General features: G+C 43.3%; 1 protein-coding gene across 1 annotated transcript; it reads right to left on the minus strand.

Moving 5' to 3' along the window:
• Window positions 1–691: 691 nt before the first annotated feature.
• On the minus strand, window positions 692–13,858 carry LOC112236992 (proenkephalin-A-like). The gene is made up of 3 exons (XM_024405615.2): window positions 13,750–13,858; window positions 4,858–5,099; window positions 692–1,658 (listed from the first exon to the last, which is right to left on the minus strand). The coding sequence occupies exons 2-3, from the start codon at window positions 5,002–5,004 to the stop codon at window positions 1,002–1,004; spliced, it is 804 nt and encodes a 267-aa protein (XP_024261383.1). The 5' UTR covers window positions 5,005–5,099; window positions 13,750–13,858; the 3' UTR covers window positions 692–1,001.
• Window positions 13,859–26,387: the final 12,529 nt, after the last annotated feature.

A 26,387-nucleotide genomic window follows, 5' to 3' on the forward strand; every position in this document is an offset into this window, starting at 1 on the left:
TCTGCTCCCCCAGGGGGTTGTGGAGGCACGGGGAGAAGAGAATTCTGCTCCCCAGGGGTTGTGGAGGGAAGGGGAGAAGAGAATTCTACTCCCCCCAGGAGGTTGTGGAGGGAAGGAGAAGAGAATTCTACTCCCCGCAGGAGGTTGTGGAGGGAAGGGGAGAAGAGAATTCTGCTCCCCCAGGGGGTTGTGGAGGCACGGGGAGAAGAGAATTCTGCTCCCCCAGGGGGTTGTGGAGGGAAGGGGAGAAGAGAATTCTACTCCCCCCAGGAGGTTGTGGGGGGAAGGAGAAGAGAATTCTGCTCCCCCAGGGGGTTGTGGAGGGAAGGGGAGAAGAGAATTCTGCTCCCCCCAGGAGGTTGTGGAGGGAAGGAGAAGAGAATTCTGCTCCCCCAGGGGGTTGTGGAGGGAAGGGGAGAAGAGAATTCTACTCCCCCCAGGAGGTTGTGGAGGGAAGGAGAAGAGAATTCTGCTCCCCCAGGGGGTTGTGGAGGGAAGGGGAGAAGAGAATTCTACTCCCCCCAGGAGGTTGTGGAGGGAAGGAGAAGAGAATTCTGCTCCCCCAGGGGGTTGTGGAGGGAAGGGGAGAAGAGAATTCTGCTCCCCCAGGGGGTTGTGGAGGGAAGGGGAGAAGAGAATTCTGCTCCCCCAGGGGGTTGTGGAGGGAAGGAGAAGAGAATTCCCCCCAGGGGGTTGTGGAGGGAAGGAGAAGAGAATTCTGCTCCCCCAGTGGGTTGTGGAGGGAAGGAGAAGAGAATTCTGCTCCCCCAGTGGGTTGTGAAGGGAAGGAGAAGAGAATTCTGCTCCCCCAGGGGGTTGTGGAGGGAAGGGGAGAAGAGAATTCTGCTCCCCCAGGGGGTTGTGGAGGGAAGGAGAAGAGAATTCTGCTCCCCCAGGGGGTTGTGGAGGGAAGGAGAAGAGAATTCTGCTCCCCCAGGGGGTTGTGAAGGGAAGGAGAAGAGAATTCTGCTCCCCCAGGGTGTTGTGGAGGGAAGGGGAGGCTACAGCCGGCTGGGTAGCCTCCTGAATCCCTGGCCTGGGTTATTGAACCGACCAACACCGCGGCCAGGGATGCTGCTGCTGGTCATCCCCAGGTACTGCCGGAGGAGCTGGCTCACCCTCTTCTGGTTGTTCCACTTCCTGGCCGACTTCCTGATCCCGATGAACCCTCCTAGGCGTTTCTGCAGTGGCCGCCCCACCGGCCCGCCAATAAACTTCCTATAACCGTGGTGACCTTTCAGGAAGCCCCCGAAACGCTTGGTCAGCTGGACCGTGGCCGCCTCCTCCTCATCTCCTCCCTCCCCCTGACTGCTCCTCCTCCTGTCCTCTTCCTCCTTCTTCTCCTCCCTGTTTTCCAGAGCCAGAGAGTCTTCCTCCTCGGTCGAGCCCAGTGGGGAGGAGTCGTACTGGGTATCACGTTGCTCCAGGGCCCTGTCTTCCTGGTCTTCCCTGTCCTGCAGGTAGTGCTCCATGGCTGCAGAGTAGAGGAGTTGTCCATCAGACTCCAGGTGTACAGGGCCCAGGTTCAGCTCCTCTGCTGCTCTCTTAGACACAGCACCGCCATCTGGTGGGAGGAGGTAGTGCGGTAGGATGGCTCGCTGACACAGCTCCCAGGTGAGGGCAGTAGAGATGTGACCCTCACACTCCAACAGACACACCTGTGGACAGAGAAGGACAGGGAGAGGTGTTAGTAGAGTCAAGACTATATGTCCTCTGCGTCAAGTAGCCCTGTACGTTTGTTTGGGTTAAAGGGAGTCATTTGAGACTCATGCCGTACCTGACAGGCCCATGATAGCTGTAATTGTCAGTTTTGATGAAGTAAACAGTAAATCCTGTTAACTAATCCCCTTCGGATTGGAGATGAATTGAAGAGAGTTGTGTGAAATGCGGCTCACATCAAAAGAGAATGGGTAGCTTTTGACGGAAATGATTTATCCGTATCAAATGGAAATGGGATCACCGGGAGATTCTCCTCACGTCAGATCTTTGCAGCAATGTGTGTGTGTGTGTGTGTGTGTGTGTGAATGCAGACCATGTAATGGCCTCACAATCTCTCAGTGAGTGGTGGGGAATCTATGTACCAATAAAACAATAAAACCACAATCTTTCCATCTAGAAGTTCCTGATACAATGTGTCAATCATCAATCTCTGTCTGCATCACCCTCATAAACAGCTAATACAGAGCACCACAGAGCTCCATCCCCAGCTGCACCAATCAATTAGCTGCTATATTACCACCGAGCTCCATCCCCAGCTGCACCAATCAATTAGCTGCTAGATAACCACAGAGCTCCATCCCCAGCTGCACCAGCCAATTAGCTGCTAGATAACCACAGAGCTCCATCACCCAGCTGCACCAATCAATTAGCTGCTAGATAACCACAGAGCTCTATCCCCAGCTGCACCAGCCAATTAGCTGCTAGATAACCACAGAGCTCTATCCCCAGCTGCACCAATCAATTAGCTGCTATATTACCACAGAGCTCCATCCCCAGCTGCACCAATCAATTAGCTGCTATATTACCACAGAGCTACATCCCCAGCTGCACCAATCAATTAGCTGCTATATTACCACAGAGCTCCATCCCCAGCTGCACCAATCAATTAGCTGCTAGATAACCACAGAGCTCTATCCCCAGCTGCACCAGCCAATTAGCTGCTAGATAACCACCGAGCTCCATCCCCAGCTGCACCAATCAATTAGCTGCTAGATAACCACAGAGCTCTATCCCCAGCTGCACCAGCCAATTAGCTGCTAGATAACCACAGAGCTCTATCCCCAGCTGCACCAATCAATTAGCTGCTATATTACCACAGAGCTCCATCCCCAGCTGCACCAATCAATTAGCTGCTATATTACCACCGAGCTCCATCACCCAGCTGCACCAATCAATTAGCTGCTAGATAACCACAGAGCTCTATCCCCAGCTGCACCAGCCAATTAGCTGCTAGATAACCACAGAGCTCTATCCCCAGCTGCACCAATCAATTAGCTGCTATATTACCACAGAGCTCCATCCCCAGCTGCACCAATCAATTAGCTGCTATATTACCACCGAGCTCTATCCCCAGCTGCACCAATCAATTAGCTGCTATATTACCACAGAGCTCCATCACCCAGCTGCACCAATCAATTAGCTGCTATATTACCACAGAGCTCCATCCCCAGCTGCACCAATCAATTAGCTGCTATATTACCACAGAGCTCCATCCCCAGCTGCACCAATCAATTAGCTGCTATATTACCACCGAGCTCCATCCCCAGCTGCACCAATCAATTAGCTGCTATATTACCACCGAGCTCCATCCCCAGCTGCACCAGCCAATTAGCTGCTATATTACCACCGAGCTCCATCCCCAGCTGCACCAGCCAATTAGCTGCTATATTACCACCGAGCTCCATCCCCAGCTGCACCAGCCAATTAGCTGCTATATTACCACCGAGCTCCATCCCCAGCTGCACCAATCAATTAGCTGCTATATTACCACCGAGCTCCATCCCCAGCTGCACCAATCAATTAGCTGCTATATTACCACCGAGCTCCATCCCCAGCTGCACCAGCCAATTAGCTGCTATATTACCACAGAGCTCCATCACCCAGCTGCACCAGCCAATTAGCTGCTAGATAACCACAGAGCTCTATCCCCAGCTGCACCAATCAATTAGCTGCTATATTACCACCGAGCTCCATCCCCAGCTGCACCAGCCAATTAGCTGCTATATTACCACCGAGCTCCATCCCCAGCTGCACCAGCCAATTAGCTGCTATATTACCACAGAGCTCCATCACCCAGCTGCACCAGCCAATTAGCTGCTAGATAACCACAGAGCTCTATCCCCAGCTGCACCAATCAATTAGCTGCTATATTACCACAGAGCTCCATCCCCAGCTGCACCAATCAATTAGCTGCTATATTACCACAGAGCTCCATCCCCAGCTGCACCAGCCAATTAGCTGCTATATTACCACCGAGCTCCATCCCCAGCTGCACCAGCCAATTAGCTGCTATATTACCACAGAGCTCCATCACCCAGCTGCACCAGCCAATTAGCTGCTAGATAACCACAGAGCTCTATCCCCAGCTGCACCAATCAATTAGCTGCTATATTACCACAGAGCTCCATCCCCAGCTGCACCAATCAATTAGCTGCTATATTACCACAGAGCTCCATCCCCAGCTGCACCAATCAATTAGCTGCTATATTACCACAGAGCTCCATCCCCAGCTGCACCAGCCAATTAGCTGCTATATTACCACAGAGCTCTATCACCCAGCTGCACCAGCCCACAGAATCATTGTCAGCACTGCTATGTCTCAGAACTACTTGGGTTCAAAGAGTATTTGAAACCATTTCAAATACTTGAGCTGGGCTTGATTAAGCTTGACTGGCTTAATGGAACCAATAGAATAGTCCCAGTACTGAAAAACTCATCACCCCATCTGGCACTCCAGGCAAGCTAGAGCAAACACTGAACAAAAATATTTCTAATAGTGTTTAAACCCAGGTGTGCTATTTGCTTCGTAAGCTGCCTCAGTCAGAAGCATCATTAGAATGATTATCTACATTAGCACTGCTACATCCCATGAGTCACCTTAATGGCAGAATACTCCATTACTGTTCTAACTTGTAAATGCTGTGTAGTAAAACTTTTAGGGAGAAAGTTTGTCTTCTCCAAATAAACAATGATGATCACACTACAACTTTCATCCATACAACCATCATCTATCATCCACACATCCATACAACCATCATCTATCATCCACACATCCATACAACCATCATCCATACAACCATCATCCATACAACCATCATCCCCATTCTGCATGCAGGACATACACACACAGTCACTCACCAATGTGTTGAATGTTTGCTGCTGGGTCTGGGGGTTGGGTAGGGGTAGTAGGAGACCACAGGCCAGGCAGTCACCCTGGCAGTCACTTCGTCCTGGGGAACACAGACGCACCACCAGCAGCAGTAGGCTCCACAGGGACCACTTCATGACTCACTACAGAGGGAGGGGCGGGACGGACGGGCAATAGGGACGGGAAGAGGGTGGAGGCCCGGAAGTGTAGGGTATGTGGAGTAGGGCACGGCCTGGTGAGAAGACACAGAGGTGAGGAAATAGGAGGTTAGTCGCTCATTTCAAAGGGGTGAGCAGGGGCACAACAACAACAACAACAATAACAACAACAACAACAGCATAATACAACTGAGAAAAGTTCAATTGGTCAGGTGTGTCCACTTTCCAGATAGGATAGACAGACCTCGAGGGCCTGTTCTGTAAAGTCGATGAAGAAAGAGTTCAGTCGGCCCGACAGCGATGCAGGGGCAGCTTGTTTCATACACAGTGCAATACGTTCATTAAAGAGTCACAAAGGGAAGTTCATTATCAGCCTCAGTAATTGTACTGTGCATTAGCTGCCTGGTGGTTTTAAAAGGGAGGAAATGAATGAGAGCGAGGAAACAAGAAATAAAGAGAGTGGGGGAACGCGAAGAAGGAACACGCGCTGCCGCTCGCTCACGATCTGACCAACCAACAAAGTTTTGCGCTTCTGACTCACATTGCCACCGTTAACTACTGTATTAGATACCAACATAAGGCCCTGGTACTATACTCCTGTATTAGACACCAACATAAGGCCCTGGTACTATACTCCTGTATTAGATACCAACATAAGGCCCTGGTACTTTACTCCTGTATTAGATACCAACATAAGGCCCTGGTACTTTACTCCTGTATTAGATACCAACATAAGGCCCTGGTACTATACTCCTGTATTAGACACCAACATAAGGCCCTGGTACTTTACTCCTGTATTAGATACCAACATAAGGCCCTCGTACTTTACTACTGTATTAGATACCAACATAAGGCCCTGGTACCTTATTAGACTCCTGTACTTTACTCCTGTATTAGATACCAACATAAGGCCCTGGTACTTTACTCCTGTATTAGACACCAACATAAGGCCCTGGTACTTTACTCCTGTATTAGATACCAACATAAGGCCCTCGTACTTTACTACTGTATTAGATACCAACATAAGGCCCTGGTACTTTACTCCTGTATTAGACACCAACATAAGGCCCTGGTACTTTACTCCTGTTTGATAAGAACTTTTTCACTTGTTTGAAATGACATAAATACTATATATATATAGTACTATAACATAACGAGACATAAAGAGCAGACAGTGTTTCCGAGGCCAAGACAGGGGTGAGGACGGTTCTTCAAGAAATGACTACACTCTTAGAAAAAAAATTACCTAAAATGGTTCTTCCACTGTTCCCATATAGGAGAACCCTTTGAAGAACCCATTTTGGTTCCAGGTAGAACCCTTTTGGGTTCCATGTAGAAACCTTTCCACAGAGGGTTCTACCTGGAACCTAAAAGAGTTCTACCTGGAACTAAAAATGGTTCTCCTATGGGGACAGCCCCCCAAAAAACTTTCGGATCCCTTTTTTTTCTCAGAGTGTAAATTCCAATGTCTATGCTAACTAGTAGATGTGAAGTTGTAGTGCCTCAGAACCAGTGATTTATATATACATTAGACGACTGATAGGGGGCGCTGTTTAGAAGCCATCACACCTCCCTCCCCCACCGCTTATTCACGTCTACATTTGTTTTCTGACACGTTTATTCTATCACAGACAACCTTAATACATACTTTTACATTATATTATGTGAGCTAAACATAACATTTTTACTAAAGAAATATATCAAAACATTTTCCTTAAAATTAAAAAATATATATATTTTTTTTAAAGTTCTAATGTTACTGTACCCACTATATTATAAGAACAAAAAATACTGGAACACTTGTAATTTTCTCTTTGAAATGTTCAAAGGGTTTATATACATCATTTCTCAGAGCCCTTTTGTTCAATTACTCAGCTCACTTCACTTGGATTTACAACCAGGTGTGTCAACATCACTTTTCCGAATGGGCTTCAACACATTTGACAATACGATGTAGAAGAGCGACGCTGAGTGAGTGCGATAGTCTGTCAGAATCTCTGTTAAGCAGTCATCCTGGAGGAGGAAATGTGAAATGACTGATCTATATCTGAGCCAGAGACAATGTGCTAATCCTCCCAGGGTAGGACTACCTGATTATACCAGCAGCTGGTAAACAGCAGCGCACTCCTGTCTCCAGACCTGGGCTCAATTAGTATTTGAAATCATTTCAAATACTTTAGCTGGAAGTGATTAAGGATTTCTGGTGCAATAAACCAATATAAATGTCGCAAAACTGCAAACACTGCCCGCTTGGAACTCCACGCAGACTAAAGCAAACTCTCAAGGTTATCTGAAAGATTTCAAATAGCGTTTGAACCCAGGTCTGCAACAACCCTGTATAGATCCTAATCCTGCAGTATGGATCCACACACCTGTGGTATCACACAGGAGAAGGTTGAATCACTGTCAAACAGCAGAGGCTGGGGATACGGGATAGGTATAGTATGTACAGGATGTACAGGGATTAATACCAAGGCGAAGGAAGACATGAGATTGTGTAGGTACTGATTATAACCCAATTGTCAAAATGGATTAAAAGGTGACATCAACCTTTTTTTTTTGCCCACTGATAAGTCTCTCAGGATAAAAGCTTCTGTCAAATTAATAAAATGTAAATAGATTATGTAAATGTACTGTCTGGAGGAAGAGAGTTAAACCGATGTCTGTGTAAGGAAATAACTATGAGAGGAGTGTTCAGTTCAGTGACACTTGTTCGGGTCCCACTGGGCCAAAAAAAAACTGGTTCAATCAACGTTGTTTCCACATCATTTCAACAACAACAACAACAACAACAACAAATGCAATGTGATGATGTTGAATCAATGTGGAATACTAATTGGATTTACAAAAATGTTGTTGTTGTTGATTTCACATTGAATTCACGTTAGTTGACAACTCAACCAAATGGAAATCAAACCCAGACGTTGAACTGACATCGGTGCCCAATGCGCTGTTGCCTTTAGAAGTAGTTTCATCATGAGTACCTCTGATGTTGAAATTAGCACTGTCTCTAGGTCTGTTGAAATTAGCACTGTCTCTAGGTCTGTTGAAATTAGCACTGTGTCTCTAAAAGGTCTGTCTGAATGAATTCTGTTGAAATTAGCACTGTCTCTAGGTCTGTTGAAATTAGCACTGTCTCTAGGTCTGTTGAAATTAGCACTGTGTCTAGGTCTGTTGAAATTAGCACTGTCTCTAGGTCTGTTGAAATTAGCACTGTCTCTAGGTCTGTTGAAATTAGCATTGTCTCTAGGTCTGTTGAAAGTAGCACTGTGTCTAGGTCTCTGTCGATTCAGGGGGTTTTGCCACTTCTATCCTACAGAATTTGAAATACATTTTTAAATGCTTTGCGCAATCCTCTTGCGCCAGCCTGGGGACGAGGTTTTGCTTAATAAAATAGCATTTGTGTGGATAATATGAAGTAATTCTATTATATCGAAGCCTGTGACAACATGATAGACCACTACTGATTCCATCCGTTTCCAGCATCGTCGTGTTAGTTTAATTGAGCAGACTGTTTATATTATGGCAGTATGACACTGCAATCTCCTAGGGTTATTATGATGGAGAACAGATGGAGCAGCTTTAGGGCAGACCTTCAGCTCCACAATACTTCTTTTCTAATCATATTCAGGATCGTACTGATTATGCTTTTATTTCGGAGAAAAACAACAATAATCATAGCCTACAGATAACGTTTTTGTTTTTTTATCACTTTCCTTCTATCAAAAAAATGAAAAATAAAACCCAGGCTACAGCTTGTATGGATTATAATGCAAGGTATTTGGATCATAATGTTGGGGTATTCTGTCTGGTGTAATTGGGTGCTAAAGAGGAAGTAGAATGAAAATAACACAAATTAAAAGCACTGTCAAACACGAATGGAAAAATAGAAAAAACAATGGAAAGGCCTACTAGCTTGGGCATGACTGAGAGCTTAGAGCTAGCTACCTTAATTAATAAACCATCCTGTTAGAGCTAGCTACCTTAATAAACCATCCTGTTAGAGCTAGCTACCTTAATTCAGAAACCATCCTGTTAGAGCTAGCTACCTTAATAGCTAGCTCGATTATAATCACAGCCGTATATATCCCCCCCCCAGCAGACACATCGATGGCTCTGAACGAACTTTATTTGACTCTTTGCAAACTGGAATGCATTTATCTGGAGGCTGCATTCATTGTAGCTGGGGATTTTAACAAGGCTAATCTGAAAACAAGACTCCCTAAATTTTATCAGCATATCGATTGCGCAACCAGGGGTGGAAAAACCTTGGATCATTGTTACTCTAACTTCTGCGACGCATATAAGACCCTGCCCCGCCCTCCTTTCGGAAAAGCTGACCACGACTCCATTTTGTTGATCCCTGCCTACAGACAGAAACTAAAACAAGAGGCTCCCACGCTGAGGTCTGTCCAACGCTGGTCCGACCAAGCTGACTCCACACTCCAAGACTGCTTCCATCACGTGGACTGGGAGATGTTTCGTATTGCGTCAGATAACAATATTGACGAATACGCTGATATGGTGTGCGAGTTCATTAGAACATGCTTTGAAGATGTCGTTCCCATAGCAACGATTAAAACATTCCCTAACCAGAAACCGTGGATTGATGGCAGCATTCGCGTGAAACTGAAAGCGCGAACCACTGCTTTTAATCAGGGCAAGGTGACTGGTAACATGACCGAATACAAACAGTGCAGCTATTCCCTCCGCAAGGCTATCAAACAAGCTAAGCGTCAGTACATAGACAAAGTAGAATCTCAATTCAACGGCTCAGACACAAGAGGCATGTGACAGGGTCTACAGTCAATCACGGACTACAAGAAGAAATCCAGCCCAGTCACGGACCAGGATGTCTTGCTCCCAGGCAGACTAAATAACTTTTTTGCCCGCTTTGAGGACAATACAGTGCCACTGACACGGCCTGCAACGAAAACATGCGGACTCTCCTTCACTGCAGCCGAGGTGAGTAAGACATTTAAACGTGTTAACCCTCGCAAGGCTGCAGGCCCAGACGGCATCCCCAGCCGCGCCCTCAGAGCATGCGCTGACCAGCTGGCCGGTGTGTTTACGGACATATTCAATCAATCCCTATACCAGTCTGCTGTTCCCACATGCTTCAAGAGGGCCACCATTGTTCCTGTTCCCAAGAAAGCTAAGATAACTGAGCTAAACGACTACCGCCCCGTAGCACTCACTTCCGTCATCATGAAGTGCTTTGAGAGACTAGTCAAGGACCATATCACCTCCACCCTACCTGACACCCTAGACCCACTCCAATTTGCTTACCGCCCAAATAGGTCCACAGACGATGCAATCTCAACCACACTGCACACTGCCCTAACCCATCTGGACAAGAGGAATACCTATGTGAGAATGCTGTTCATCGACTACAGCTCGGCATTCAACACCATAGTACCCTCCAAGCTCGTCATCAAGCTCGAGACCCTGGGTCTCGACCCCGCCCTGTGCAACTGGGTACTGGACTTCCTGACGGGCTTTCCACTTTAAACAATGCTACCTTATATAATGTTACTTACCCTACATTATTCATCTCATATGCATACGTACATACTGTACTCTATATCATCGACTGCATCCTTATGTAATACATGTACCAGTAGCCACTTTAACTATGCCACTTTGTTTACATACTCATCTCATATGTATATACTGTACTCGATACCATCTACTGTATCTTGCCTATGCTGCTCTGTACCATCACTCATTCATATATCCTTATGTACATATTCTTTATCCCCTTACACTGTGTATAAGACAGTAGTTTTGGAATTGTTAGTTAGATTACTTGTTGGTTATTACTGCATTGTCGGAACTAGAAGCACAAGCATTTCGCTACACTCGCATTAACATCTGCTAACCATGTGTATGTGACAAATAAAATTTGATTTGATTTGATTTAATAAACCATCATGTTAGAGCTAGCTACCTTAATAAACCACTCTGTTAGAACTAGCTACCTTAATAAACCCCTCTGTTAGAGCTAGCTACCTTAATAAACTAGCATGTTAGAGCTAGCAACCTTAATAAACCACCCTGTTAGAGCTAGCTACCTTAATAAACCCCTCTGTTAGCGCTAGCTACCTTAATAAACCCTCTGTTAGAGCTAGCTACCTTAATTAAATCAAATCAAATTTTATTTGTCACATATACATGGTTAGCAGATGTTAATGCGAGTGTAGCGAAATGCTTGTGCTTCTAGTTCCGACAATGCAGTAATAACCAACGAGTAATCTAGCTAACAATTCCAAAACTACTACCTTATACACATAAGTGTAAAGGGATAAAGAATATGTACATAAAGATATATGAATGAGTGATGGTACAGAGCGGCATAGGCAAGATGCAGTAGATGGTATCGAGTACAGTATATACATATGAGATGAGTATGTAAACAAAGTGGCATAGTTTAAAGTGGCTAGTGATACATGTATTACATAAAGATGCAGTAGATGATATAGAGTACAGTATATATGTATACATATGAGATAAATAATGTAGGGTATGTAAACATTATATTAAGTAGCATTGTTTAAAGTAGCTAGTGATATATTTTACATCAATTCCCATCAATTAACCACCCTGTTAGAGCTAGCTACCTTAGTAAACCCCTCTGTTAGAGCTAGCTACCTTAATAAACCATCCTGTTAGAGCTAGCTATCTTAATAAACCCCTCTGTTAGAGCTAGCTACCTTAATAAACCATCCTGTCAGAGCTAGTTACCTTAAGCTATATCCCTCTGCTACCTTAATAAATAACCCATGCTGTTGGAGCTGGCTACCTTAATAAACCATCCTGTTAGAGCTTAATAAACCCCTCTGTTAGAGCTAGCTACCTTAATAAACCCCTCTGTTAGAGCTAGCTACCTTAATAAACCATCCTGTCAGAGCTAGCTACCTTAATAAACCCCCCTGTTAGAGCTAGCTACCTTAATAAACCATCCTGTCAGAGCTAGTTACCTTAAGCTATATCCCTCTGCTACCTTAATAAACCATCCTGTTAGAGCTAGCTACCTTAATAAACCCCCCTGTTAGAGCTAGCTACCTTAATAAACCATCCTGTCAGAGCTAGTTACCTTAAGCTATATCCCTCTGCTACCTTAATAAACCATCCTGTTAGAGCTAGCTACCTTAATAAACCCCTCTGTTAGAGCTAGCTACCTTAATAAACCATCCTGTCAGAGCTATATCCCTCTGCTACCTTAATAAACCATCCTGTTAGAGCTAGCTAAATAAACCAAACCCCCATCCTGTCAGAGCTAGTTACCTTAAGCTATATCCCTCTGCTACCTTAATAAACCATCCTGTTAGAGCTTAACAAACCCCCCTCTGAAGCACGTAGGCCTAAAGGCATAACACTTTAGGCCTACGTGGCATAAAACTACATGACGTAGTGCACACTTGTACCCTTAAAACAATACATAAAGGTACATGACGCAGTGCACACTTGTACACTTAAAACAATACATAAAACTACATGACGTAGTGCACACTTGTACACTTAAAACAATACATAAAACTACATGACGTAGTGCACACTTGTACACTTAAAACAATACATAAAGGTACATGACGTAGTGCACACTTGTACACTTAAAACAATACATAAAGGTACATGACGTAGTGCACACTTGTACACTTAAAACAATACATAAAGGTACATGGTCCATTGGGCTTTGTACACTACAAGCACTTCTTATAGATTAGAACATAATGAATTAATGTAACTTCCTGTTAGTAATTTATGATGATAAATCCGGTAATAACGGCGCAAGTAGTCACTAATTAAAGATACCATGTACCTGATGTTACGGCAGAAATCAATTCTGCACGCCGACATCATTGATTGGACAAATTACACACGCACACACACACACACACACAAGACATCAAAAGAGGTTCCTCGTGAAAGCATGAGTAAGCTGGACGATAACTACTGAAACGAAGGACAACTACTAAGTCAGCAGATAGGCTGGGTGTCGTGACTCTCGATGAGGTTTTTATTCCTCTGTTAATGAATTGGCGAGCCAGAGAAACAGGTGGACAGTTGCTATGATGCTATGGGAATGGAACATACTCAGCGCGGTGGTAATGACGACGGTGTCACGGACCAGGGGACACAGCAAGGTGATAACAACGTAATGAAACACAGGAAAAGCTAAATGGAGTAAATGGAAATACAAGTGTTATTCAAGGTGGAATGTATATCCAGTGAAATGTCCTGGGGACACAACGTTGTCCACATTGTAGTTTTTGCTCTAGTGTTACACTCACGTGGTTCCACTGATCAGAGGTTTGATGATGAGTTGATTAGTGGAATCAGGTGTGCAGTGGTAGGGTAAAAACTAAAAGGTGAACCCCTTTGGGTCTTCCGGGACCATGTTTAAGAAATGCTGGTATAAAATATATCAGGAAAGATAGAAAATCCAGTGTGAATGAAAGGAACAAAACCCTTTGAAACAATATAGAGAAAAGTACATGATGATGATTGGCTAAAACAATGTAATAAGCATTCTGTCCAATGATATTACCCTTAGGCATAATTAAGTATTAAACCCATGACTACACAAACGGCGTGTCAATTTCTCTTATTAGATATTTTTCTTCCACCCCCTCCCAAAATATAAATATTATCTTATCCAATGCATGCACACACAGACACACACACACACACACACGGAAATCAAACGAATCTCTCTCGTACCTGTATTTGTGGCTTTTGAATCTTATTCTCTTGTGGATGCAGAATGGCAGTAACGGTAAGGTGTTGTCCTTTGGCTTCGAAGAGTTTCTCTGAACCAACTGTCTGCATGCTCCCCTCTCTGGCTTCTTATAGTGACACACTCGTTCCCCTAGCACATACCCCGACCCCTCCCCCTTCCCCTCACCTCACCATTCACGTAGCCGAGGGGAGGGAGAGAGTGACGTGGGGTATACCCTGTTACGCACACAATGGAGATACCATACATTAATTCTGTGATCAACACTGATGTACTATATGAGGCTTGGCCTACATCACTTTTATCTCTAGTGCTCTAAGAACAAACAAACAAATTGTATATCCACCATCTACGCTAAACTGCATCTACAGACTGTATTTCTATTGCTTTCATATCAAACCACTATCAAACCCACTATCAAACCCATTATCAAACCCACTATCAAACCACTATCAAACCCACTATCAATCCACTATCAATCCACTATCAATCCACTATCAAACCCACTATCAAACCACCAAACCCATTATCAAACCCACTATCAAACCACTATCAACCACTATCAAACCCACTATCAAACCCACTATCAAACCACTATCAAACCCACTATCAAACCACTATCAAACCCATTATCAAACCCACTATCAAACCCACAAACCACTATCAAACCACTATCAAACCCACTATCAAACCCACTATCAAACCCACTATCAAACCCACTATCAAACCCACTATCAAACCACTATCAAACCCACTATCAAACCCACTATCAAACCCATTATCAAACCCACTATCGAACCCACTATCAAACCCACTATCAAACCCACTATCAAAACACTATCAAACCACTATCAAACCCACTATCAAACCCACTATCAAACCACTATCAAACCACTATCAAACCACTATCAAACCACTATCAAACCCACTATCAAACCACTATCAAACCCACTATCAAACCCACTATCAAACCACTATCGAACCACTATCAAACCCACAATCAAACCACGATCAAACCACGATCAAACCCACAATCTAAGGTCAAACTAATCCACATCGATTCTAAAGATGCAAGTTAGAAACACAATCCCAAAACAATCGATCAGTGATCAATAAATGTGTTCCTGACGTGTTCCTAACACAAAAATACTGATACTTTCCTCAGACAAAGAGCCAGAAAACCTCTAGATTCATTCACACTGGGATGAAAAAACAGGTCCGTTAGACATGGAGACCACAGAGGACTCTGGTGCCAGACTCGATGAAATCACATTCTGTGGAGACTGGTCCGAAAGAGCTGTGAAGGATATGGTTTCTGTGAGGTCTGATACTGAAGGAGGAGTTGTGTCCCCTGTCTACCAGCCCCGCAAAAACACACACACACATACACACACACACACACACACACACACACACACACACACACACACACACACACACACACACACACACACACACACACACACACACACACACACACACACACACACACACACACACACACACACACACACACACACACACACACACACACACACACACACACACACACACACACACACACACACACACACATCACAACTGATGATCCCAGAATCTTATTTACTATAGGTAATACTGCACAATTTAAACACTTGCCCCCCCACACAGAGACAGACAGACAGACAGACAGACAGACAGACAGACAGACAGACAGACAGACAGACAGACAGACAGACAGACAGACAGACAGACAGACAGACAGACAGACAGACAGACAGACAGACAGACAGACAGACAGACAGACAGACAGACAGACAGACAGATAGGCAGGCAGACAGATAGACAGGCAAACAGACAGAAACAAAAACAGACAGACACAAAGACAGACACGCACACACACAAACACACCTGGTCTGGGACAGCTGCGATAAGAGCTAGAAAAGTGGAAACACTAGTTCAGGAGACCACTGTCTCTGCTATCTCTGCTCTGCTATCTCTAGCTGCAAGACGTAGGGTGCTGATGATGCTGCAGCACCCCCTGAAAAATCAGAATGTAAAAAAATATATAAATGTAAAAAATAATATATATATCTACTATCAGTATATCTACTCTCTGCTATCAGTATCTCTGCTCTCTGCTTTCTTTGCTATCAGTATCTGTACTCTCTGCTATCAGTATATATACCCTCTGCTATCAGTATATCTACTCTCTGCTATCAGTATATCTACTCTCTGCTATCAGTATATCTACTCTCTGCTATCAGTATATCTACTCTCTGCTATCAGTATATCTACTCTCTGCTATCAGTATATCTACTCTCTGCTATCAGTATATCTATTCTCTGCTATCAGTATATCTACTCTCTGCTATCAGTATAACTACTATCAGTATATCTACTCTGCTATCAGTATATCTATATCTCTCTGCTATCAGTCTATCTACTGTTCTGCTATCAGTATATCTATATCTCTCTGCTATCAGTATCTCTATTCTCTGCTATCAATATACATGTATCTACTCTCTGCTATCAGTATATGTACTCTCTTCTATCAGTATCTCTACTATCAGTATATCTACTCTCTGCTATCAATATACATGTATCTACTCTCTGCTATCAGTATATCTACTCTCTGCTATCAGTATATCTACTCTCTGCTATCAGGATATATCTACTCTCTGCTATCAGGATATATCTACTCTCTGCTATCAGTATCTCTACTATCAGTATCCATACTCTCTGCTATCAGTATATCTACTCTCTGCTATCAGTATCTCTGTTCTCTGCTATCAGTATCTCTACTATCAGTATATCTACTCTGCTATTAGTATCTCTATTCTCTGGTATCAGTATATCTACTCTCTGCTATCAGTATATCTACTCTGCTATTAGTATCTCTATTCTCTGGTATCAGTATATCTACTCTCTGCTATCAGTATCTCTGTTCTCTGCTATCAGTATCTCTACTATCAATATATCTACTCTCTGCTATCAGTATCTCTAATATCTGCTATCAGTGCTATCAGCATATATACTCTCTGCTATCAGTATCTCTGCTCTCTGCTTTCTTTGCTACCAGTATCTGTACTCTCTGCTATCAGTATATATACCCTCTGCTATCAGTATATCTACTCTCTGCTATCAGTATATCTACTCTCTGCTATCAGTATATCTACTCTCTGCTATCAGTATATCTACTCTCTGCTATCAGTATCTCTATTCTCTGCTATCAGTATATCTACTCTCTGCTATCAGTATCACTACTATCAGTATATCTACTCTCTGCTATCAGTCTATCTACTCTCTGCTATCAGTATATCTACTCTCTGCTATCAGTATATCTACTCTCTGCTATCAGTATATCTACTCTCTGCTATCAGTATCTCTATTCTCTGCTATCAGTATATCTACTCTCTGCTATCAGTATCTCTGTTCTCTGCTATCAGTATATCTACTATCAGTATATCTACTCTCTGCTATCAGTATATCTACTATCAGTATATCTACTCTCTGCTATCAGTATATCTACTCTCTGCTATCAGTATATCTACTCTCTGCTATCAGTATATCTACTCTCTGCTATCAGGATATATCTACTCTCTGCTATCAGGATATATCTACTCTCTGCTATCAGTATCTCTACTATCAGTATCCATACTCTCTGCTATCAGTATATCTACTCTCTGCTATCAGTATCTCTGTTCTCTGCTATCAGTATCTCTACTATCAGTATATCTACTCTGCTATTAGTATCTCTATTCTCTGGTATCAGTGCTATGTCTGCTATCAGTATCTCTACTATCAGTATCTCTATTATCTGCTATCAGTATATCTACTATCAGTATATCTACTCTCTGCTATCAGTATATCTACTCTGCTATTAGTATCTCTATTCTCTGGTATCAGTATATCTGTTCTCTCTATCAGCTCTACTATCAGTATATCTACTCTGCTATTAGTATCTCTATTCTCTGGTATCAGTATATCTACAGTATCTCTGCTATCAGTATCTCTGTTCTCTGCTATCAGTATATCTACTATCAGTATATCTACTCTCTGCTATCAGTATATCTACTATCAGTATCTCTATTCTCTGGTATCAGTATATCTACTCTCTGCTATCAGTATATCTACTCTGCTATTAGTATCTCTATTCTCTGGTATCAGTATATCTACTCTCTGCTATCAGTATCTCTGTTCTCTGCTATCAGTATCTCTACTATCAATATATCTACTCTCTGCTATCAGTATCTCTATTCTCTGCTATCAGTGCTATGTCTGCTATCAGTATCTCTACTATCAGTATCTCTATTCTCTGCTATCAGTATCTCTACTATCAGTATATCTACTCTCTGCTATCAATATACATGCATCTACTCTCTGCTATCAGTATATCTACTATCAGTATATCTACTACTATCAGTATATCTATTATCTACTATCAGTATATCTACTATCAGTATATCTACTCTATGCTATCAGTATATCTACATCTACTTCTATCAGTATCTCTACTATCAGTATATCTACTCTCTGCTATCAATATACATGCATCTACTCTCTGCTATCAGTATCTCTACTATCAGTATATCTACTCTATGCTATCAGTATATCTACTCTCTTCTATCAGTATCTCTACTATCAGTATATCTAGTATATCTACTACTCTCTGCTATCAGTATATCTACTATCAGTATATCTACTCTATGCTATCAGTATCTATATTCTCTGCTATCAGTATATCTACTCTCTGCTATCAGTATCTCTACTATCAGTATATCTACTCTGCTGTTAGTATCTATATTCTCTGCTATCAGTATCTCTGTTCTCTGCTATCAGTATCTCTACTATCAGTATATCTACTCTGCTGTTAGTATCTCTATTCTCTGCTATCAGTATATCTACTCTCTGCTATCAGTATCTCTGTTCTCTGCTATCAGTATCTCTACTATCAGTATATCTACTCTGCTGTTAGTATCTCTATTCTCTGCTATCAGTATATCTACTCTCTGCTATCAGTATCTCTATTCTCTGCTATCAGTGCTATGTCTGCTATCAGTATCTCTACTATCAGTATCTCTATTCTCTGCTATCAGTATCTCTACTATCAGTATATCTACTCTCTGCTATCAATATACATGCATCTACTCTCTGCTATCAGTATATCTACTATCAGTATATCTACTCTCTTCTATCAGTATTTCTACTATCAGTATATCTACTCTCTGCTATCAGTATATCTACTCTCAGTATATCTACTCTATGCTATCAGTATCTCTATTCTCTGCTATCAATATACATGTATCTACTCTCTGCTATCAGTATATGTACTCTCTTCTATCAGTATCTCTACTATCAGTATATCTACTCTCTGCTATCAATATACATGTATCTACTCTCTGCTATCAGTATATCTACTCTCTGCTATCAGTATATCTACTCTCTGCTATCAGTATATCTACTCTCTGCTCTCAGTATATCTACTCTCTGCTATCAGTATCTGTACTCTCTGCTATCAGTATATCTACTCTCTGCTCTCAGTATATCTACTCTCTGCTATCAGTATATCTACTCTCTGCTATCAGTATATCTACTCTCAGCTATCAGTATATCTACTCTCTGCTATCAGTATCTCTACTATCAGTATATCTACTCTCTGCTATCAGTCTCTCTACTCTCTACTTTCAGTGCTATCTCTGCTATCAGTATCTCTACTCTCTGCTATCAGTATATCATTATCTCTAAATACTGCTGAACCTGTCTTGAACAGCTATGAAAGGCAGCCATGAACCTGTCCTGTACAGCTATGAAAGGCAGCCGTGCTGAACCTGTCCCATTGGGTGCATCACTACCCTGCCTGGTTTATAGCACTCTAAAGCATAATCTGTCAGACCAACTAGTCATAACTAATACTGCATGGACCCTTCATTCATTTCGTCTGTAAACAATACATGTTAAGCCAAGTTAATTAAAAAACACCATTGCAAAAACACTGGCCACCAAAGCTATGTGGGTGCCCTAAGCGAGAGAGAAAAATGTACATTTTAAAATACATTTCCTGCAATCTACACATTTTGCCACAGGGAGTAGAGAAGTTTAGCAATTTTATAACACATTTCATGCAATTTCACTCATTTTGCCATATGGTAGAGAGAACAAATGTGCAATTTCACAGCTAATTTCCTGCAATTCTTCCGATTTTGCCATGGGGTGGAGATTTTGCCACTGGGGCCATGCTCTCCCCCATCCAGGACATCTACTTGAAACGATGCCTAAGAATGTCCCGCAGCATCATCAAGGACCCCACAGACCCCGGCCATGAGCTCTTCACTCCCTTACCGTCAGACAGATGGTATCGGAGCACGAGGTCTGATATCAACAGGCTCAGTTTCTATCTACAAGCCATCAGACTGCTGAACACTTTAAATGGACTCTCCACACCTTAGCACACATGCACTCACTCACACACACACCCACACAGACATACACACACACAGACATACACAAACCCACACAGACATGCACAGACATACACAGACCCACACAGACATACACAGATATACACCCCGTCACTGGAAAAAAAAAATCTGCGACATTTTCAGCTGGTCCTTGTAATGCTTCATCTGCCCCACTGCAGACCGCCGGCCAAGATGTAACTGGTCATTGAGGATCTTCTGCGGCAAGCACTCCTGAGACATTCTAATGAAATGCCCAAGCCAGCGTAGTTGATGTTGGGTGACCATGGCCTCCATACTCTTGTAGTTGGTCTTAGCAAGTATTTCTGTATGGGGCACACGGTTGCACCAGGTGATTCCCAGAATGCACTGCAGGCATCTTATGTGGGGTCACTCGAGCTGCTTGTTGTGGCGACTGTAAGTGACCCAGGCTTCACAGCTGTAAAGAAGTGTGGTGATGCAGACAGCTTGATAGACGGAAACTTTGGTGTGGAGGTGGAGATCCCTATTTTGGAAGACCCTACGTCTGAGTTTCCCGAAAGCAGCTGATGCTTGATCCTATTTTGAATTTGAACCTGCTGCCCAGGTATTTGAAGGACGGGACTATTGCCAGTGATTTGTGTTTAATGGTGAAGACAGGCATGGTGGGTGGAGGGCAGGATCTCCAATGGCAGACCACCTCTGTCTTAGGGGTGTTGATAGACAGTCATATAGACCCTAACAACCTCACAGACCCTCACGGACTGAAGGTCTTCTGGCGTGTGGGCCACAAGAACACAGTCATCAACGATGAGATTGTGCTCGGCACATAGAGTTAGCAGTCTCATGCCGTTCTCATTGACCTGGCCAACAGCATGCCTACCCAGCACTCCACTCCATATCCTGTTCTGTCCCAACCTTGCATTGAAGTCCCCCACATCTTGACTAGGGTCTATACGGAGAGACATGAGTATTTTATTTATGCCTACAGGTGGTTTCGGTGAATGCTGGGTAAAAGGCTGTTCTTAGTTGCCAGTCCCACGCCGTGCTGATGTTGTCCACCTGGAGGGTAACCTTTCCAGGATAAGGCCTTCTCCCTCCTCTTTCAGAGACCCTTCATCCAGGAGCCTGGTCTAACTCAGGGCAGCAATGTCAATGTTGAAGAGCCTTAGTTCTGCAGAAATCAAAGCTGTTCTCCGATGGGGCCTATCGCTATTATCGTCAGTTTTCCAAAAGAGTTCTGATGTTCCATGTCTCCAGTTTCAAGGGAATTATTTTCTTTAGCATTTTTCGACTACTGAGTGGAACTCCCGATAGGTGCGGTAGCCTATCCAGGATGGAGTGAGTGGGCAATTTTTAGGCCACTTTTACAATGCCTCTCCCCAGCTGGGGTGAGCAGTGTGATTCCTAAATAGGGCTGCTCAGTCATACAGGGGTCTGCCGAGAGCAGCTGCCACTCAAGTCCCAACCGCTCAACTGAGCCCTAGGACCTGAGCTCCAGGACTACCTGACATGATGACTCCTTGCTGTCCCCAGTCCACCTGGCCATGCTGCTGTTCCAGTTTCAACTGACCTGAGCCCTAGGACCATGCCCCAGGACTACCTGACATGATGACTCCTTGCTGTCCCCAGTCCACCTGGCCATGCTGCTGCTCCAGTTTCAACTTCCACCTGACTGTGCTGCTGCTCCAGTTTCAACTGTTCTGCCTTATTATTATTCGACCATGCTGGTCATTTATGAACATTTGAACATCTTGGCCATGTTCTGTTATAATCTCCACCCAGCACAGCCAGAAGAGGACTGGCCACCCCACATAGCCTGGTTCCTCTCTAGGTTTCTTCCTAGGTTTTGGCCTTTCTAGGGAGTTTTTCCTAGCCACCGTGCTTCTACACCTGCATTGCTTGCTGTTTGGGGTTTTAGGCTGGGTTTCTGTACAGCACTTTGAGATATCAGCTGATGTACGAAGGGCTATATAAATACATTTGATTTGATTTGAACCGCTGACGACCATAATAGTCCTGTGCCGCTGGCGTGCAGGGGTCTGATTAAGGGCTTCCGGTGCATTCACTCCTGCCCCCATCACCGGATACCCCAACGCCACCAGACTTTAGTCTGGTTTCACAGTTGATGGCTTCAGCTGAGGTCAGAAGTGGATACCTGCACAAAGGAAGTTATTTAAAGTGCTACTGAGGGTGCGTGATCTCCAAGAGCACTTCCTCCCTGTAGGAAGGTGAATTCTAGTGGCAAGGGGGGAAACCCAGGATGACCAGTATCTTCCAACCCTGCAGGAGGCTTCCGGATTCCCCAGTCTGTCCACATCCGCCTACCGCGTGCCGCCAGCACGCTGCTTTTCTCTCAGGGTGTTCTCCCCTAGCCTTTGTCGTGCCTGACTATCCCACAAGGCAGCGGGGTAGTGGTTGATGGCTGCCAGGACGTGTCCATACAGAGGTGGGCCTGTAGAGATGCATCTCTGGGGCACACTGCTGCTCTGAGATTCCCTGCCTGTACAGACGCATCTCTGGGGCCCACTGGTGCTCTGAGATCCCCTGCCTGAACAGACGCATCTCTGGGGCTCACTGGTGCTCTGAGATCCCCTGCCTGTAGAGATGCATCTCTGGGGCCCACTGCTGCTCTGAGATCCCCTGTCTGTAGAGAAGCATCTCTGGAGCCCACTGGTGCTCCGACATCCCCCTGCCGGTTAGCCTAGACTTTCAAGACAACCAGTTAACTTGTGCAGCCGCGAGGAGCCGCGAGGAGGCCCGACAGGAGTGTTTGTCATGAAGAGGCTTTGTACCGGCAAGGGGAGACGTGTGCATGAAGTTGCTCCCCAATTCACCACAAGGAATAGCCCGGCGGCAGGGAGCTGTAAGAGAGAGTATGTAAGCACGTGGTAAGCGGGCATTGAACTTTGCTCTACCTAGGCACTATTGCAGTAGACGCATCACATGCACCCTGCAGCTGCACACACACACACACACACACACACACATCATCATCATCACAACTGCTGCTACCAGACCCTTATTTATTATAGCTAATACTGCACAATTTAAAAACGTGCCCCCCTCCCCTGTTACAGGTGTAAATATTGTACAATAAATGGTCCCTTCCTGTATTATACTTATGCTAAAATATTTATTCTATTTTACTGAGCCATTTACTTTATGTTCGTATTCTCATCTTGTATTATTTCTTATTGTTGTTGCATTGTCGAGAAGGAACCTACAAGTAAGCATTTACCAATTACTTCTTATTATTTTCTCATTTAGTTGGACAATGTGTATACCATGTGTATCCTGTACATACAACTAATAAACCGTTAAACTTGAGGTCAGAGCCCCTGGGCACATGCCATGTACATACAACTAATAAACCTTGAGGTCAGGGCCCCTGGGCACATGCCATGTACATACAACTAATAAACCTTGAGGTCAGGGCCCCTGGGCACATGCCATGTACATACAACTAATAAACCTTGAGGTCAGGGCCCCTGGGCACATGCCATGTACATACAACTAATAAACCGTTAAACTTGAGGTCAGAGCCCCTGGGCACATGCCATGTGTGCCCAGTCGGTATTCCAATATGATTAGCTGGCTAGACTAACTTACTAATTACATTTTTTATTTTGCTGACATAGCTAATTGAGTGACTGTCAGTGACTGACATAACAAGAGAAAAACTGATAATGCGCAATCACATTGTGACTTGCTTATTCTACTATTCTCTAAGTTGTGACCTCGACTGAGTTTCACATTTTTGTATATTTTTTGTTTATTGCCTTTGCAGACGGCAGACTGACATGAAGTGTAGTCAACATTGTTCTAAGGGCAGAAACAATCTGACTGGTTTGTGGCAGAACAAATCCGATTGGTTTCTTAAAGGTCAATGGGTGGAGTTTAACAGATGCACAACTTTTGAAAACATGGTGGAGGTTTGAACTGAGAATCTTGTAAATGAAATGTTGAATTACAAGTTCGAAAATAATTTAAAATCATTATTGTGTTACAATAGTCAGACTTCATGTGACAATATCTCTAGGATACAACTGGTCTTCTGACTCAAATGAGTCAAATGTAGCAAGCTAGCAGCAACATGCTAAAATAATCAGAGCAAGCAAGCTAGCTAGGCATTTAGCAACCTGTTAGCTACGTATGTTGAATTAATACATAGAGCTAGCTAGATGTCAAATATACAAGTAAGTCAGCTAACATTTGCTGTATTGTAATTTGAAAAAGATAGCTTGAAAAGGTCGCTTGAGGCCATCAGGGCACTTCAAGCACAAAAGGTAATACTGAAGTCTTTACTGTCCTCGGGGAAGCCATTGGAATGCGCTGTTTAAATGCTTCCCCAGGCGAAGTAATGTTAGTTTGGGTTAAGAACAAACAAGGCAGACTTCAAGCAAATGTTAATTCATCCAATAAGTATCTAAAATATATCCTATGGTTATCTTCACCCAAACTAACAATAATGCTCCTGGATCAGCATTCTGATTTGTAGTTTATTAAAATTAATCTTACCAATTATACTTGCTTCTTATTATTTTCTCATTTACTGGAATATATGAGACCTAGCTAGCTATATTTCATGACTCAACATTAGTAAGAAATAGCTATTTGCTAGCCAACTAGCTCTGTTTAGCTTAGCATTTAACTTTGCTGCCCCAGCGGCAGCATAGCTGTCCATTACTTATTTTATTTAAGTTCATGAACCTTATTCAACTTAACATTTCAATAAAGCAAATGTTAGCTGACTTACTTGTATATTTGAGACCTAGCCAGCTAGCTCTATTTACTCATTCAACATGAGTAGCTAAGAGACTAAGAACTTGCACTGACTAGTTTAGCATGTCGCTGCTAGCTTGCTACATTTTACACTTTGCTTCAAGTCAACAGACCAGTTGTATCTAAGAGATATTGTCACATTTGTCTACCGTAACACAACAATTATTAATAAAAAATAATAAAAACACTAACTCAAAGTTTTATTTTCAAGATTCTCACTTCAATCCTCTGCCATGCTTGCAAAAATTGTGCATCTGTTAAACTCCGCCCATTGACCTTTTTAATAACCAATCAGATTTGTTCTAAACCAATCAGATTTGTTCTAAAATCAAAATTGACTACACTTTATGTCAATCTGCTTGTGGCAGGGGGCCCCTGAGCAATTGCTTATGTCAGGAGCCAGCCCTGAACCAAAGAATCGAGGAGAAATAATGTGTTGAGTGGGTTATTGAGAGTAGCTGGGTGGAAGTTTGAATGTGCATATGTCATTCATATTTTGTATGAAATATTTTATGTGAATCATAGATGTACCAGCTCCCCACATATTTCCTTTTAAAAGCTCCTTGTTGGTGCAATTTAAGGCATGAAGAAACTCTTAACTGTTGACTAACCAAAGGTCAGCATGGGTCAACCCAGGAGACCAATGTATTGACATGTCATTTCATTTCCTGTTCGCTAAACTTTAAAAGATAAGGATACTGTGAGAAAGAGAAGACTGTGGACTTCAATAACAGCTCGGCTCCAGTCGAGAAACAAATAATGATTCATGACAACTGTCTTCTATTAAATGGAGCATGGAACTGAAATGCTGTGGAGAATGTCTCTCTCTCTCTCTCTCTCTGAGAGGTGCTGACACACACATACGAACGCACACACACACACACATGCACACACACGCTTTAGAACTAAACGAGAGGCTTTGACCCCAATTAGAGATAATTACAAGAGCTACGTGATAATTAGCAACACAACAGCAACCTCACAGAAGCACCATTCAGTTACAAAACACATGGCGATTAAAGCACTAACTGTTGTTGGAGTCATTATGTAGTTTACAACCTTCCGTTTCCCATCTACCACACACACACACACACACGATGTATTTAGAGGCCTGAATGCTCTACAGAACTAGCTGAAGGACTTCCATTTTTGCCCACACCAGTAGTTCCTAAAAGTCATGACAGTATATCATAAGCATTTTGTATTGATATTAATAATACCCACTATTGTTCCACTGTATGTGTATGCAGATGTCTGTGAGCTATAACTCTTACCAGTAAGCCTCTGATCATAAATATAGTCCATTATCTGTAGAAGATAGATAAAAACCAGTGAAACCTATCAGGAGAGGCCCTCCATATTCCATAATCATATTTCACATACCAATGACAGATATCTTCTCCTCTCAATGCAGGGTCTGAG

The sequence above is a fragment of the Oncorhynchus tshawytscha genome, linkage group LG18 (genome assembly GCF_018296145.1).
Source record: "Oncorhynchus tshawytscha isolate Ot180627B linkage group LG18, Otsh_v2.0, whole genome shotgun sequence".
In the NCBI taxonomy this organism is placed as follows: Eukaryota; Metazoa; Chordata; class Actinopteri; order Salmoniformes; family Salmonidae; genus Oncorhynchus; species Oncorhynchus tshawytscha.